The following is an 18,459-nucleotide window of genomic DNA, read 5'->3' on the forward strand; positions in this document are numbered from 1 at the left end:
AGTATAAGTCACGGGAAAATAGTGCAAGTCCCAAATGACTGGAACAAGACGCGCCCTGAGAGTAAGACGCGCCCAAAACAGAGATATGTGTGTAGCAAACACCCGTAAAACTTACTAAGTTTTGGGTACAAAAGGAAAGACAAACGTTAGCATGACGCATCAAAGAATCATGACGCGCCCTACGAATTTACGTAAATTGATATTTTTAGAATTAGGAGCTAATTATGTAACTTTGGACGCGTCCAAAAAGTATGATGCGTCCTCTCTCATATAAACTTACCTTGTTCTAAGTCGAATTGCTTACTAATGTCAATCTCGACCACTTCTGCGGCGCTGAGGCCCCTGGCTTTTTCTGAGGCTGTCAGAACAGGTTTGCCATTATAAAATTCACGAAACTTGCAGATAGAGCCAATCCGGGCAGATAACGCGCCCACCAGTTTGAGGTTGTCTTCCGTGATCATATTTTTGAGGTTGAAGTGCTTCTCTGCATACTGAAGAACTTTATCTGCTCTCTTTTTTCTTTTCCCTGTTAATTTCTTTTGAACTCTTTTTTCTAGAGATAAAAAATAATAATAATAACTTGCTAAAGAAAAAGGAAAAAGTTTTTTGGGAAAGAAGGACGCGTCCATGGTAAAAGACGCGTCAAGCATATGAGGACATGTTTTGGGCATCACTTACTTGGTTCTAGGTTGAAACGAACTCGGGATCTCTTGACGTCATAGACGTAGAAGAAAGGTTCCTTCGAATCCCTCTCGTGGCTGATCTTGCCTTCATTAAATCCCTTGTTATTCAGCCACTTATTGACTACAAAGAAATGATAACCTGGAATTGATTTTCTTATGCTGTAAAAAATGCTGAATTCCTTCATGGAGGGCGCGCCCAGTCCGGGATTGTGGTAAATCATGTACAAAGCCCAAGCTAGTTTGTACGAGTTTTGAGACAATTGAACCGGGGCAACGTCATACCACTTCAAGATCTTTTTGATGTATGGGTGCAAGGGCGCGCCCACGCCTAGAAAAATCAATTTTGGTGTGAGCACCATTCTAGGGATCCTTTGGTTCCCAATATTGAAGATGTGTGGCCTCATAGTCCGAAGAGGGCGCGCCCAGATGCCCTCCATGTCATAATATTTCATGTGCCACTGGATCTCCAAGTTTGTTGCGGTGGAGTCGAGGGCTACACAGGCTAGCTTGCCTTCTTTCTTCCTCCTGACATTTTTCTCTGCCTCAGTTAAAGCATCAAGCTTGGTCCAGTCACAATCCACTTCGACATCTAAGGGTTCTTAGTGTTCGAGGGGTGAGTCGGATTTTTGAGGAGACACATGATACTTTTCAGGATCAGGACTTCTTTTTTCAAACTCACTTACGCTGAGAGGAGATGCGTCCTGAGAAGGAGCCGCGCCCTGTGAAGCTGACGCGTCCTGAGAAGGGGAAGCGTCCTCGTCTGAAACAGTCATGCGTTGGGGTTGTTGGCTTGTGGTGGGTATAATCTCATCATCCGTCCAATCTTCGATGGCGGCCCTAGCATGTAGAATTGGAGTTCTTTTGCGTTTGAGTCCTTTCTTTTTCATTCTTGAGCTTATGGGGACGTGATCCATGGAATCGGAACTGGAGTCAGACATTATAGAAGTCTTTGAGTTGAGAGATTCAAAGACGCGTCTTTCTTTCTTAAGGAAGGAACTCGTCCTATGAGATTCAGGGAAGTCGGGTTTGAAAGAGATCAAGTGTGGGGAATAAATCCCAAGGCGTTTGTTGAGTACTTTGAATGGATGGAAAGGTGATGAAGAAGATGCGTCCTCCAGCTGCAAAAGTAAGAAGAAAAATTTGAAGGACGCGTCCACATAAAAAAAAAGGAAGATACTGTAAACATGTGAGGACGCGTCCTAAGAATCTACCGCATGGGATGCACTACGGTGACGCGTCCTAGTAAAGTATTGTCCCTATGAGACCTCTAGTTAAAATGACTTAAACATACGTCTTAAACAAAGGAATATAGGATGCGCCCTGACGGGTAGACGCGTCCTGCGTGGTTGCAGTGCGGTGAAATTTTAACCGACTGTTAGCAATTTGGGGAAAATGTAATAAAACCCTAAAAACATGTAATTCAAGAATCAAAACAGCAAAATATGGAGATTTGTTATATATACACATATATATACATGACGAAAATGAAGAACAGTGCATGAAAACACGAAGAGTACGAACGGTTTCTTGCTCATTAAAATCGATTTACTCAATCAAATAAGGAAGTAAAAGAAGATCTGTGTACCTTGTGAGTTGACGGTTGGATTGAGCTAAAGAAATCAGGAAATGGCCGACTGAATCGTCGGAGTTTTGAACTTGAAATTTAGAGGCGACGGCAATGGTGATTTTCTGAGAGGGAGAAAGATAAAAATGACGGTGGGAGTTCCCTCTTTGGGTATTTATAGAGGAAGGGATACCTGACGTGGAGGACAGCTGTATGCCACAAGTATAGAGTGAAGGTAAGGCATGTCCTCAGCAATTGACGCGTCCTGTGAGCCAAATTTCGTTGCTTGGATTTAAGGATAAAAATTCCAATTTTGTTTTCAACTGCAAATGGAATTTGGGGGGTAGTTGTTATACCCAAAATTTGGCATTGAATTGACTCGGGTCAAATGCGGATTATGTGCGGTCAAACCCGGTATTGCGTTGTAGAAGGTTAGGACGCGTCCAGGTACCGAGGACGCACCTACATTTGAGGAGATGTTTTATGGTCTAGAGATGGCGAAGCTTGTGAGTGCATGATTGGGAGAGGACGCACCCAAGCGTTTTGGACGCGTCAATAGTGGTGAAAGTATTTGGCAAATGTAGTCTTTTGACAATGGAAGTTGGAGGACGCGCATGTCTCTATTAGGACACGTCTTGTTGTTGTGGCATGCTGTAAGAAACGGTTGATGAAAAAACAAAGTTGATTTTATAAAGGTGAGGACGCGCCCAGAGTCTTAGGACGCGTCCTGTGGTTGGTCAATACACTTTTAATGATGACTTCAGGGCAAAGCTTGCATGGAGAGGAGCAATGGAGATTGTTTTTACTAACGTATTTATTGCAGGTACTCTTTGAAGAATTCCCTCCTTGAGACGGTCAAGGAGGGGGATGTCCGTGAAAAGCTTGAAGGCCTCCAGGGGTATGCCTAATGATTGAAGGCCTCCTCCTGTATTCAACGGGTGTCCTCGTTGGGGATGCGGAGTTAACATTGGTGTGTGCTTTGAGAACTCTGTTCTTGTATTCAACGGGTGTCCTCGTTGGAGAACTTTGGAGTCATCCCGCACTTTGCACCTAAGAGCTTGGGTCACCTGTCCTGTTATCTGGCGGGTTATCCTCATTCGAGGGAAAGGGATGCGTCTGGCACTTGGGGTGAACCGTGGTTGTACCTGCGTCCATAAATCAAGGGAAATAGCTGTAGCGGAGTGGTATCCTTGCGCAGGGAAATGCATTATCCGTGAAGTCCTGCGATTACGGACGAGTCTTGGGCCTTTGCGGTTGGGCCTCATAGTTGGACATTCCTAAAGCTAGCGGAAGATGGACTTTGGATGGGCTTCTACCGGGCCTAGGAATAAGAAGTCTAAGCCCATTAGATTTCTTGTTCCACAAGAACTACGTCAGGTTTGATCCTTATATAAAGGGTATGTAGGCACATTGAAAGGGTAAGAAGTTGAGAGCTGATAAGAGAGCCACCACTTACTCTGATCAATTTCAGCCTAAAACAAACACAAACCACCACACACCGCTTAATTTTCCGGCGAAGAACCACCGTCACAGATCTTAGTTCCGGCGAGAAACCTCAATCTTTGTTGTTATCAGATTCCTCCGTCAACACGTGTGTTTTTATTCAACTGATAGTACTTCAATTTTTTTTATTTTTGTTACGACTGCCTTGATCAATGTACTGATTATGAATTATTGGCATTCAGATGACTTCAGCCCCAGATAGCTATAACCCGGGAAATCACGACGAAATTGACTTTGAATTCGTTGGTGGTACAGTTTTGCATACTAATGTTTTTGCAGGTGATTCCGGGAATAGAGAGGAAAGATATCAACTTTGGTTTGATCCTAGAAAGGACTTCCATCTATACCAAATTCTTTGGAACCCAAATATTATTGTGTAAGTTTGTCTTCCTTATTCTTGTTTCATGGGGTTGATCCTCGCAATTTATAGACGCACACTTTTTGGTGACATTGAGACGAAAATAAATATTCTCGTTTACAGATTATACTGTGAAATATTTGATCTTAATTTTAAATAAAGGATGTCCACCTATATATCATGGTTGTCACAACCTTACCTATCGGTTCCTTTTTTCAATTTTCAGTTCTTGTAATTTGCATGAAATACACAAGACTCCCGTATGACAAACTCTTAGTACCGATAGAAACTCGCTTTATGATACTTGAACTTGGTGTACATTGATGAAGTTCCAGATTTGGACCTAAATCCAACTCCAAGAGTGACCTAAATGTCCAAATTTGGACCGATTTCGGTCCAAATTCATCCAACAGTGGCCTAAATCTCGGTCCAAATTTGGACCGATAAATAGTGCCGACCTAAATTTCGGTCCAAATTTGGACCGAGGTTAAAATAATAGTTTTTAATGTATTTCTTTTAGTTTATTAAATAAAATTTTGATTTCAGGTACTTAAATATGCAATTAACCGGTATTAGGATATTATTATTATTTATTTAAATAATAATTTAAATTAAAAAAATATTTAAACGTAATTAAATAAATATCATTGCATTTCTTAAATTCAAATTACGAATACATTCAAACATTACTATAAAGATTACAACACATAAAACTTAATTTGAAACACAACATAAATGAAAATGCGATAAGAACTAAATTATTAATTTAGTCCGACAAATTAAATCGACTTCCTCCAGGATAGTCAAAATTATTGCCCGTAACTATTTAGGTTGTTTTGAGATCCTTAACCTTCATCTTCAGATCCTCGACTTTGAGATGAAGAACGTTGCTCTTTAGATCTTTTCAGCATGATTCTAGTATGTTCATCACAAACAAATTCATGTATGTTTGGATCAGATATCGAGTTCAAATTTTTTAATAAAATCTTATTTTCTTCCTTATATTCAGCAAATGATAATTTTCGTTGTGAATCTTGATTCTTTTTTTTCATTAGTTCCACGAGCTGATTATTCTGTTGAATAATTATAGCAATTCCTTCTTCGTGTTTGCGTTTTCCTTTTGCCTTTTTCACTCCAATTGGGCAACCAGTTGATATTGTCCCAATTTCTTCATCAGTTGAATTAATGTCAAATGCAGACAAGTTCGGACCGATATCTTCCTCGGTTAAAGTCGGACGGTGGACAGTAGGTGTTGAATCAGGGTTGGCGAATTTCTCACAATCTTTAAGAATGTCCTATACGTGATCAAATTTGAACCCTTTTCGGTATTTTGGGTCCTCCGCTAGGATTATTTTAGCTTGAGTCATCTGTAAAATAATAAAAATAATATATATTCTCTAAACAAACAACTTATACATCTAAAAAAATTAGTACATAATATTTTATACTTACAATATTCTGACTTGAAGCACCACTTGGATTCTGCTTCTCAATTTGCCGCACACATCCATTCAGTTTGGAAACTGCAGTATTGATAGCTTGCATGCGTTTTCTCAGGGATTCTCTTGTGCGGCCTAAATGTTGGTATCTTAAATCCGAGTGAAAAGCACTTTCAACTCGAGCCCAAAACTAATATCCAGATTGATTAATCCCTATGATTGGATTTTGAGATATGTCAAGCCAAACATGACATAAGTATTTTTGTGTTGGAGATAAGACATCTTAATCCAACAGTTGTATGAAGATGAAATCCATCCAATGAACTAGATAGAATTACATGAGATTACCTTATATTTTGTGTTGGAGATAAGATATCTTCATCTAACAGTTGTATGCAGATGAAATCCATCCAATGGACTAGATAAAATTAGATAAGATTATTTTGTCCTTTTGTGTTGGAGGTAAGACATCTTAATCCAACAGTTGTATGAAGATGAAATCCGTCCAATGAACTAGATAGAATTACATGAGATTACCTTATCTTTTGTGTTGGAGATAAGATATCTTCATCTAACGGTTGAATTGCTCCTCCCGCACATTATATAATTCAAGGGAAAGAGTATGATACCGGACACTACCTAGCTGATGGTATATATCCAAAATGGTCTATTTTGGTGCAAATTATTCAAGATCCACGTGGTCTAAAGAAAAAATTATTTGCAATGAAACAAGAAGCATGTCGAAAAAACGTTGAACGTGTATTTGGAGTACTCAAATCTCGTTTTGCAATTGTTGCAGGACCAACACGATTTTGGAGTAAAAGTGTAATAAAAGATATAATGGTTGCGTGCATTATTTTACATAATATGATAGTTGAAGATGAACGTGATTTAAGTGCACCAATTCAAGAGCAGTTTAAAGTGCCAAATCCAGAAGTTGAAAGAGATCAAATTGATGATGCACGTTTTCAACAATTCCTTGGCCGTTACAGAAAAATTAGAAATAAGGAGGCTCATATTGCGCTTCGAGATGCACTAATTGAGTATTTGTGGGAAGAATATACTAATTCTGAGAATTAGTATTAGTTAACGATATTTTAAGATTTAATTAATATTTGTACTTTTCTTATTTGAATGTAAAGTTTTATGAACGGTTTTATTATAAAAATTATAACTAAATGAGTTTACTATTTTTCATATATAAAGTTTAATTAGAATTCTATTATTCATTTATTAACAATTTTAAAATAAAACAAGTAATTAATAATAATAATAAAATATACAGATAATATCTTACATCATACAAAAATAATATATTTATTATTATAAGAACTTAAAATAATTAAATAAACATTTTGAGATTTGGACCGAAATTAGACCAAACTGTTGGGTTGGAGAGGGTTCGGTCCAAATTTGGACCAAACTCTTGGAGTTGCTCTAAGCCCTAAAGTAACTCAACCTAATTGCATATCAGAATCTACTATAATGTAAACATTATAATCTGACAATCAGCGACCTACATAACAAAACATGACTATGCTTTTATAAACACTATAATCTAAACATGACTACTTGCATATCAGAATTTACTATAATCTAAACACTATAATCTAACTATCATACAATCCTTATCATATTTGCTTGTGTCTTATCTGGAGATGCAAAAAGCAACTCTACTTCGCAGCTAGTTACCAGCACGTCGAAATTCGTATTATACCATTAACGCCTTAATATATCTTTGTACCATATAGTTGGCTTATGAGCCTTAAACTCAACGACAAATTTAACTGCTCCATGGTTATTCGCAATTCTCTTCTGAACAGCTTTTACCGTTGAAATTATCTATCTTCGTCGACGATTATCCTCGAAAAATTATATATGTTTATATATAGAACAATAGACTTTTTTTTAAAGCTAGATGCACTTTTTTACAGGGAAGGAGAGTAAAGAATTGAAATCTCGACCATCTGGATCTCACAGCAAAGAGTGTCGTATCAGTAGTTTAAGCCCATCTGTAATAACTTAACCTAAAATATTCGTAACTTAAAATACTTTATATGAATTCTTTTTAAGTTAAAGATAATTTTAACATGTTGGAGCTATCCAGCTACGTTTACAACCCATTGTAGCCACGGAAGGATCCAGTAAAATGACGTCCTCCCTAAAATTAAAATTAGTTCAAAAATATAATAGTGTCTCAGACAGAATATATAACAACAAACATATATTGTCAAAAAATTATGAAAAACGATTACCACAACCACAAACGAAACTCGTTAATGTACTGAGCTAACATGGCAATTCACCAAGGATTATTGCGTCTTTTTGAAAAGAGTGATCATTAACATAGTTCTCAGCATTTAAAACAAACAATATATATCACAATAAAATAGGACTTAAATACTTATAATTAAACCGGTCTAATCAGCCAACAAATTGTTGGTGCAGTTGTTGAGGTCAACCCGCGCCTCAGTATATAATAATTTTGCATGCTTGAGAATTATTGATCAACATCTCTGCCCGCATCTTCTCCGGAGAATTGAAAACCAACAGTACATTGCACTTTAATACGAAGATAGGAGTCTTATTCCACCATAACCACCTTTGTACCCCACGGTGCTTAAATTTGATTTTCGAGTCACCACTTAATTGAACATCAAACCTAACAGTACCATTATTCGCAATATTCTCATCAATGACTTTCATGGTCATGTCATCTACGTTGTCTGACGCTCCCCAAAAGTCTAGGGTTAAATAAAAGTTACGCTTGTTTAAATTTATATGAAACGAAGTTTCTTCTCCAAAAGTGCATGTTCTTGGCTTTCGTAAAATACTGAAAAACAATCGCCATAGAACTTGAAAGATAAATCGGCACTATGGAAATTGGTGATATTCATGCAGATGTTCCCATGAGATCTAATGCTAGGGTCTGAGAGGTTGAAGTTGGAAACAGTAAGCGAGTCGATTTCGAATTTCGGAAGCTTGGAACTGGATATAATAAAACTTTCATGGAGGCATAAGAAGATACTTAAGGCAATAAATGAAAATATTGCTACTATTGGGAATATAACTTGGCACAATTCTTCTCCACGATCATCTTCTAGATCAAATATTATTCGCCATCATATCATATCATAAATTGAAGTAGTCACCGGAAGAAAAGAGAAGAGATTATTGCAGATGTGTTGAATGAGATGCGTGTATATATACTAAGTATCCAGGGGTAATGAAATATGGTTTTGGAATTAATTAGTTCTATATATTTTTTTTATATTTTTTATATACTAGTATCCAGGGGTAATGAAACATGAGCTAAGGGAAGGTAAATTATTGCCTCGTAAATAACGTAAAACCTTGTTCGGATTTATATATATATACATATATTTTTTTTATATTTTTTATTATTATAATTTATTTTAGTTTAATTAAGGCCATAGCTGAAAATCCTGCTACTATTTGGAATGTAATTAACCTATTTTTGGTTTTATGAATTTATTTATTTTAATTTAATCAAAAAAATTACATAATTAGTTATCATTTTTATTTATAATATTACTATTATTTGATAATATTATTAAATAAAGGAATCTTCAATTTTATTAATGCCATATAATTTTTTTTAATGCACGCAAACAGTGTTATAGAAATCGGCCGTATCACCGATAAATCGGCCGAAATATCGTTCAAATTCATGATGCCGATATTATTGCCATGAAACGCTCTATAATATGTTTTTCTGAAATCGGGTCAAAAACGGGTCCAAAATCGGCAAAGTCAACGGGTCGGACAAAGAAGAAATGTACAGATAAAGAAGAGAGGAAGAGGCAGGGAGACAGAAGCGGTGGACATGCACTGAATCGGAGGCCGGCAGTAGAAGATATATCTGAGGGAGAGGGAGTGGCCGGGGTAGACGACGGCGGATGAGAAGAGATAGTATTAATTAGATGGATAAAGAAAGAAAAGTGAGAAGAACACTACTTTAATCAAAATGACACGCTGCCTACCTTCTTCAAAAAAGCAGTATAACTATGAGTGAGGTGCCACAATTGATTTGGTGTCAAAAAAGATGGAACAGATAAGCAGTAAAACCCTGATAATGGCTTGGGCCGGACTATACAGCCCAATTACGCTTTAATGTTCCAGCAGATGAAACATACTTTCATAATAAAATATGTATATATTTTAAAAATTAATATTAATATATATCCGATTTTATATTCCGATAAATCGCCGATTTCCGATAAATCGCCGATTTCCGATAAATCGCCGATTTCCGATAAATCGTAAATCGGTACCTCTACCGATTTAGTCCGATTTCTATAACCATGCACGCAGATGCAATTGAAAAATAGTTAAATACCTTGTGAATAAGTAGCTCAGCAATAATTAGAATTTGACTCTTTACATCATTCTTAAAAGTTAATTGAATAAAAATAAGATAAAATATAAATTACAACATTTAACTCCTGATTTTTCTTGTCGGGTCATCTGTAGTGTCTGACGATCCCTAGAAGTCAAGGTTTAAATTTAATGGTAGGTTGACTCCATACTAAACAGAATGAGTTCCTCTATCCAGAGTGCATTAGTTGGCCTTTTGTGATGAATCGGAACAATATTGTCAGAGAACTCAGAAAGATAAATCGGCAATATGGACATTGGTGAAATTCATATTGTTGTTCCAATGGGAAGTAATGCATACATCAACTAATGCTGATGGCTTCATATAAATTTTCCTTTTTGAAGAATGAAGAGTAAGAGGAAGAGGGTGTACTAGTAATAATACAAATATTTGATGATACGATGGAGCGGCTACTTCCCTAGAAACGCTGTGTCATGGATATGTTAACATCGTTAAGCATAATGGCATGCAATTCCAGTCATCTAACATCTAATCACTTGCAAACAAAAGTAGAAAGAGCTACAAAACATTCAACAAATTTCACTAAGAAAATCCCTAAAAAACACCGAAGAATTGATGCTGAGCAACAATCTAGCAGAATACAAACCATGATTAAGAATCAGCTACCAGAATACAGACCATGATTAAAAATTGTAGCCTTTGGCCCCTCAAACATATTCCTATACATTAACCTTCATGCTAGTCGAAAGCCATCATAAATTCAAATTTGTCATTATAATTAATTTTATTCAGTCGAGCTCCAATCAAAGTTCAGAACAGCCAGTAAAGAACCTTAATGTGTGTTTATATGCTCCAGAAAGGTATACTCAAAACTATTCTATTGTACAATATAAATAGGAATAGAAGAGACACATAGAACATTTTGCAACTGTCGGAACAACACAGAAGGCCAAACAAAAGTGGAGCTAAACATTAGAGTAAACTTACAGACATTCTTCCACTGCAAAATCTAACGATCCCAACCTGAGGGCCTTCGTCTTTCTCTTGCTCTTTCTCTAGAACTGCAAAAGGTACAATACATAACTATCAGAACAAATACTGGACATGTCAGCAAAATTATGTACCTGAATATTCAGTACACACATACAAAGTAGACCAAAAATTGAAAAAAGAGACTAAAATAGCTTCCGCTTCTACAACTCACCTTTCTGACTTCTTTTGACTTGTATTTTCTCTGCTCTCTGAGCTTCTTGGTCCACTTTGCAGGGGAGAAGAATTTACTGGACTACTCGTTTGAGGAGGAGCATGTACACCTCCCCCAATTGAACCACCAGACACAAACCCACGCAACACCCTGTTGCCAGCTTGCATGCCTGAACTAGTACTCAACCCTGCATTGAGGGAACCAGATGAAGCAGCAACAAAACTGCTCTGAAATTGTGCCTTTATACCTGTCTTCAATGAGTTCACAGCTGCAGAACGACTAGGAGCAACATGCGATGGAGCACTTTTAGGTTCTGCGTTATATCCAATTCCCAGACCAAAGTCCACACCACGCACACCTCGATTGCCACCTCCTCCCCTTCCTTTTGCTCTTTTTCCACCTGCAAAAGCATATCAAAATATTAGAAATTTCACCCAAACTTTAAACCCTAAAGAAAGCTTAATTAGAACTTTGAAATTTGAACACGTTCAAGACCATTGCATTCACTTTGTAATCACAAATAACCCACGACATATTATTGCACTATCAAAGCCATACCTCCTTTTCGTGCATCGCGTTTCGATCTGAACTTTCCGTCCTGATGATTGACAAAATAAATGTCACTCAAAACATTCAAATTAAAAGACCTCTTTACGCCATTATCAGTTAATTAACAATAATGCATTCATTTATTTGCTGAGCTAAATTGACACTTGCTCCTTGAAAATGTTACAAACATGAACAATCATAAGATATTCAGATATATTAGTACACGATAAACTGGACGATAGAAGGTCCAAGTACGGGGCTGAAATGAAGCTTTTGATATGATGAACAATCTTTATAGAAGAATTAAAAAACCAATTCCAGAGCACTCTTGTTAATATAATGCTCCAGCCTCCAAGAGGCTGTATAATTAATAAGTGACCTCATCATTTGAATAGACTCCTACTTTTATTTTATAATAAACTCTCTTTCTCACTACATTTTATATTGTGCTTTTAGTGATTACAAGTATTTTGATTTTTGGATAAAATATAAATCTGGACTGAGTATAAGGAGCGGAGTAAGAGTTCTCCATTCAAGATGCACGACACTAATTAGGCTTTATTACAGGAAACAAGAATACATGATATATGTTACCTTCATAGCAAGATCCATTAACTCCATGGGCACATCCTGACCCGCAGCAACCAAACTATTAGCTAGCTCGCCAGCAAACCGTGCCTCTTTCTGTGTAATGAGAGTGTAGGCAGTCCCGTCTTTGTCCCCTGCCCGGCCTGTTCTACCAATACGATGAACATGCATGTCCATATCTCTTGCAATGTCAAAATTTACCACTGATTTAATTGATTTGATGTCAAGACCACGGGCAGCCACATCTGTTGCGATAAGAACATGGTAAACTCCAGATTTGAACTTTTGTAGTGTTTCTGTGCGCGATGCTTGATCTTTATCACCATGAAGAGCTGCAACTTTGAATCCCTTTTCAGCCAGTTGTAATTCGAGCATATCCACCGTCGCCTTTTTCGAGGCAAAAACTAAAACATCGCCATTATCAATTAGGCCGGGTAGTTTTTCAAGAAGCCAGGGAAACTTCTCACCATCTGCAGGGACTACCTGAACAACTTGAGTAATATCTTCATTAGCCATACCGACTTCGCCTACAGTAACTCTTATTGGATCAGTAAGAATTTCTCTTGCAAGCTTCTCAACTTTGCGAGGCATTGTTGCGGAAAAGAGTAATGTTTGACGATCAGGCCTAATTTGACCAACAATGGACCTGATCTGTGGCTCAAATCCAAGGTCAAACATCCGATCAGCCTCATCAAGAACCAAGTAAGTTGCTCTTGACATCGTCAGAGCCTTCATCTTTAGCAAGTCTATCAACCTCCCAGGAGTGGCGACAACTATTTCACATCCTGCCTTCAATTCTTTAAACTGTTCAAGTTTGGACATTCCACCATATACGGCAGACACACGTATCCCATTAGATTTCGAAAACTTTTTGGCCTCCAAATATATTTGATGTGCCAGTTCTCTGGTAGGCGCACATATTACTCCAATAGGACCTTCTTCTTTCTCAAGTTCAGGTTGATCCATAATATGAACTATCATAGGAAGCACGAAAGCAGCAGTCTTACCTGAACCAGTCTTTGCTATACCAATAATATCTCTGCCACAAAGCACAATTGGCAAAGCTTGACACTGTATCGAAGTAGGTTTTTCGTACGCTTGTCTAGCTATTGCTTTCATTAACTCAACTGAAAATCCACAGTCCTCAAATGTCTTAACTGGCCTTGGCACATCAAAACCAGAAACACGTATGGCTAAGCTCTTCCTGTACTCAGAAACATCTTGCTCTGTCATGCCTGAACAAGGACAACAATTAGATCTACAGTTTCAAGTGACAAGATGATATAAATTAGGTGGTAATATAAATAAATTTTACTATTAAAATATAATGTGTGAATATTATACTCTGTGCATATCAAGGCACGTCTGTTAGGCTCAACTACCACCCAGGATTAATAAAAAGACTAAAACAGAATGCATGAGAATGATGTCATCATGTCAATGGTTTAAAATTATATGGCATTAATATGGGGAAGAAGCAGAACAATAGAAGATCAATATATTGTACACTCTGTAATCTTTTTGACTTGAAATAAGGAAACTATGGAAAACGACCACCAGAAAGCCTTGGCATGTGGTTAAAAACTTTAAAATGGTCAAACATATTTATGGAAATGTCTGCAAAGTAAAACATTGAAACCTGAAGATAAGATAGTAAGTTTCTCCAAGACTAACACTGATTACAAGTACGCAAGATATAATATCATAAGGAACCTAAAATTACATAAACGGAAGCAAGTCAAAGATATTAAAACAAGATTTGAATGCATCACAGGTTTGGCCCAAAAGAGCCCTTAAATCATAATCTTTCACTCACTAGTTACTTATTTCTCCTGAAAGTTAAACGGATCATGCAAAACAACGTACAAGGTGATGCAGGATAGCTTGTAAGATCAATGATTTATGTAACAAAAACATGTAAAAGATGGCTTGGTTGGCAGAAAATCCACTACCCCGAGAGTTTCCCCACCTTAGATGGGAGAAAGAGACCCAATTCAATATTGAAAGATATTCTAATAATCAAGTCCAATATGATGTGGCAATTACACCATTATATAGATAATAGACTACCTAATAGAAGAAATTGATGGACTATGCTCGTAACAATTGGGCTAATGGGCTTATTATAAATTATCTATATTTTATAAACTAATATCCCCACATATAAAACATAGGATTCAACATATTATTTATCTCTACAATAAATATATACAGAGTAATTAATAACATACATGTAAATTTTTCAATCCCATTCCCCATCACAAGGACTTCACAAAGGACAATCCCGTTCCTCATCACAAGGACTTAACAAAGAACAAGTACTACTCTCACGCAGAATTATGCTCATGCTCAGAATTCTCATGAGTACTGCTACTAATCCCACACTCTTAGTTAATTAAATATCATTTGATACAGTTGCATTCTTTTTTAGTGTTAATCTTGAGTCTCAACTGAGGTTTAATAACTAGCCTAAGATTACACAATAGATACTAATCTAAGCTTTGAAAATTGGTCTACGACCCTTGCTAGGTCTCTTGACTGGTAGCTTTCTTCACTGATGTTCAAGATATTTTACTGTAAAATGAGTTAACTGGTCTAAAATTATTGAATCCTTCAAAATTACACCTTTGGAAAAGATCATTACATGCCTAGCAGCTCTAACCAATATCTTAAAATTTTTAATTGTGAGTATAGTGATTAATAGCTTAACAAAATCTTTAGTCTAGACTTTCCGCATATCATTAGCATTGAGGTGGAGAACTATATAATACACAGCTGAGATATTAATAATTCCTAATCCAAGTTGACAATCAAACTTGATAAACAAATCATGAAGATCAACTAAATTTAATTCTTTGCACCAATCAAACTCCAGAACCTAGAAACTTAACTTGTGAGGGGTAGAGCCAACCAATAATTCAATATTTCAATCTACCTGAAACATTAAATGCAACAATTTTTTCACGTGTTCAGTGGATAGAGGCACCGTTATGCAACGATCTAATTTTCCTGACTATAATCCTGTTTTAATTGATCCAAGCATCAATTCACCGCCAATTTGACACTTTTATCATAGTTCTCTATATCAAATTCATAAGCAAATTTTTATCAAGGAACACAAAGACTAAATAAATATCAACAAAATAGTCATGTAGTTTAATAAAGTATTATTTCCCGAAATTCATAATTATTAACTCAGCACATGCACAAAGACGTGTTGATAGTCAAATTCAATCTTTCATCCTACTAAACATCAAATATATGCAAGTTAAACAACTAAACAGTACTGCTACACAATTCTGATTAAAATACCTAAATTCAAAATTATTTACTCAGCACATTCACAAAAATGTGTTGAAAGTCAAATTCAATCTTTTATCCAACTAAACATCACATGTATCCAAGTTAAACAACTAAACAGTGCTCCTACACAATTCCGATAGATATACCTGAAACCGACGGTTTCTCCTCATAGAAATCCTTATTAAATGCCTCATACTCCACACAACTATGGTCCAACGGAGCAATCGGTTCAATTCTCTTCTTATCAACCATAACCGGATTATCCTCCTCATCATACTCCAACATTCCATTATCCACAGCTTTCGCAGCCGCATAAACCTCCTCATCACTATTATACCCAGCATTCATCACATCACTGGCTAACGCTAATCCCACATCCTTCTTCATTTTCAAATAACTCTCCATCGGATCATCCTCATCATCCTCATACTTCTCCAACACCTTCCCCTTTGCTTTCGGCTCCGCTTTCATCTCCTCATGAATTCCTTCCATAAAAGCATCCAACGGATCAATTTCATCATCATTAACCTCATTAGCTAGGTTGTTAGGGTGTTCATTAGACTTCGATACGCTTTCGGTGTCGTCGTATTCGATGTTATCGAGATCGGTGTCTTCATAATTGTCGTGACTGGAGCGAGACGATGGAGGGACATAGAGGCGTTGAGGAGCGTTTGATTTGTCGAAGTTGTAGGTTTGTTGGCGATTGATTCCGAAGCCTTCGAATCCGAACTTGCGCTTCGACATGGAGGTTGATTTGGGGAAAGTGAATTGAAACCCTGGGATTTGAGAAGATAAACCCTAATTGTGCTTGTGTAAGTGTGTGTTGGGTTGGTTTTACGGGTCAATTTGTTGTGAAATGAGAAGAGTACAGAAGTAAATTTGTATTATATCACTAGTTTATAGCCCGTCCTTTGCCCACTGATCTCAAAAATTATTTAATAAAATAAATAAATAAATTTATAATTCAAATTATATAATATAATTACAAAAGATTAAATTATCTATATAATAAGTGTATTACATCTACATATTATGATAAATTTATTTAAAAACTACTTTCGTTACATATGTTATTTTTATATTATATATTTATGAGATTATTTCTATAAATAGATCCGTTAAAATTTAAAGTTTACTTCAAATCTGTATTAAAAATTTATCATAAGTGGTTTTTAAAAAAAACTTACCATAAATAACACAATTCGTATTTAAAATTGTATTGCAAAGTTTCTATAATTAAAATGGGTCATAATAAGTACATGGATCTTTTATAAACCTAATATGGATACCAAACCTAAAAATAAATAGTCCACTAGGTCAAATTAAAGTTAAAAATCATATTCGAACCAAAATATGAATACCAAACCTTAAAAAAGAGTTATCCAATAATTTATAATATATAGATATAGATTATGAACGGGGTCGGGGGAGTTGGTGAATACGAGTTTATTAAACGAACTATCTTAAATAAGTATAAATATTACTAGCATATAACCCGTGCCATGGTTAGCTAACATTTTTATTAATAGATATTATTTTATATTAAATATTGTTTATTGTTAATTCTTAAACTTATAAATTGTTTTATTTTATCTTTAATTTTATTTTTTTAAAGAAAGCACTTTTTATAATTTTGTTGATCTTGTTGTTTTTATAATTTGTAAGGTTTTAAAGTGAGAGTTATTACAAATGATAATAAAAATATCTCGTATTAATGAAATTTGATTAGATATTTTTTTTTTGTCGATACATCTCATTTGATAGTAGGTTTATAATTTTTTTAATAATTATTTAGTTCAATGCATATATAAGTAACTTTTGCGATTCTATAATTTTTCAAAATTTAAGTTACGTTAGGTAATATATTCTTGTCGGTAATATACTTACCTTTAAGTTATAATAAACTCATATTAATATAGCTAATACCTATATCCAAATAGCAAGTGTTACGTATCCAAGTAGCAAGTGTTAAAATAGATCTGTCAATTCAAATGTGTTATATACTTTCGTATCGTGTACCTTTTCGTGTTGTGTATTTATAGGCCAAACATAAAATCAACATATATAGAATCGTATACTTTCGTCTTCGTGTACCGTCATTTTTGTGTCATTCTTGTTTCGTATCGTATAAAATTGAAAATTGATATAAATGTTTAAATAATTAAATAAATGTAAATACGGGTTCAAATACACCCAATTTATCTTATAATATATATATATGAGAAAAGTTCTATGAAGACCACTTTTTTTTCATAGGAGACCTTAGAGACCTCATATGTTTTGCAATTAAAACACTATAAAATATATTATTTTGTGAAGTATGTTCTACGAGTATCACTAATTCATTAAAATTATTGAAGATCATTTAAGTTTAATAAGTATAATGTGTATGTTCTGCAAGGTGAACAAATGTTCTGCAAACTTAACATATTTTGCAGAATAAATTATTTTTGTAATATTTTACATGCAGTACATATATGATATTCAAGATTTTGAATAAAATAAAGATCTTTGTAGAGCATGATTCACAAAATAATATGTTTTGCAATATTTGTATGCAATATTTAACTTGCAGAACACAAGTGGTCTCCAAAAAAAGTGGTCTCTATAGCACTTAACCCATATATATATATATATATATATATATATATATATATATATATATATATATACCCTGAAGTACACGTATATGTGTTATGTTAATTTACATATTATATTCGTTTATACAAATAATTTTAACTTTTTAATATATATATAAGATAGGAAAAATGATTTTTAAAACATTTTAAAGTAAAGTTATGTTTGAAGTCCGAATTGGTATATTCAACCTAAGATATTATTTGTAAATCTTTGTAAATATCAGTTATTGTTTTGTGGATTTCGGTTGATTTAGTCACTTGTATATATG

The 18,459-nt window shown here is 35.3% G+C and overlaps 2 protein-coding genes across 3 annotated transcripts; one reads left to right on the plus strand and one right to left on the minus strand.

The window, feature by feature from the left end:
* Window positions 1–6,270: 6,270 nt before the first annotated feature.
* Window positions 6,271–6,627, plus strand: LOC141691642 (uncharacterized). Its single transcript, XM_074496408.1, has one exon. It carries the CDS (start codon window positions 6,271–6,273, stop codon window positions 6,625–6,627), a length of 357 nt encoding a protein of 118 aa, XP_074352509.1.
* Window positions 6,628–10,659: 4,032 nt separating this feature from the next.
* Window positions 10,660–16,403, minus strand: LOC141689823 (DEAD-box ATP-dependent RNA helicase 24). 2 transcript variants are annotated; one of them, XM_074494240.1, is made up of 5 exons: window positions 15,698–16,403; window positions 12,255–13,483; window positions 11,670–11,709; window positions 11,112–11,511; window positions 10,660–10,968 (listed from the first exon to the last, which is right to left on the minus strand). In XM_074494240.1, exons 1-5 carry the CDS (start codon window positions 16,293–16,295, stop codon window positions 10,917–10,919), a joined length of 2,319 nt encoding a protein of 772 aa, XP_074350341.1. In that variant the 5' UTR covers window positions 16,296–16,403; the 3' UTR covers window positions 10,660–10,916. The 2 variants fall into 2 exon arrangements, with proteins under 2 accessions (XP_074350341.1, XP_074350342.1); XM_074494241.1 differs by lacking the exons at window positions 10,660–10,968; window positions 11,670–11,709 and having other exon boundaries at window positions 11,230–11,511.
* Window positions 16,404–18,459: the final 2,056 nt, after the last annotated feature.

This window comes from Apium graveolens, chromosome 10 (genome assembly GCF_009905375.1).
Source record: "Apium graveolens cultivar Ventura chromosome 10, ASM990537v1, whole genome shotgun sequence".
NCBI lineage: Eukaryota > Viridiplantae > Streptophyta > Magnoliopsida > Apiales > Apiaceae > Apium > Apium graveolens.

Excerpts from the sequence above, each read along its gene's own strand:
- LOC141689823 (XM_074494240.1), bottom strand. The coding sequence starts at position 16,295 with ATGTCGAAGCGCAAGTTCGGATTCGAAGGCTTCGGAATCAATCGCCAA. Across the intron at positions 13,484-15,697 it reads GGAGAAACCGTCGGTTTCAG|GCATGACAGAGCAAGATGTT; the intron begins GTATATCTATCG and ends GTCCTTGTTCAG. Across the intron at positions 11,710-12,254 it reads TAATGGATCTTGCTATGAAG|GACGGAAAGTTCAGATCGAA; the intron begins GTAACATATATC and ends GTCAATCATCAG.
- LOC141691642 (XM_074496408.1), top strand. The coding sequence starts at position 6,271 with ATGAAACAAGAAGCATGTCGAAAAAACGTTGAACGTGTATTTGGAGTA.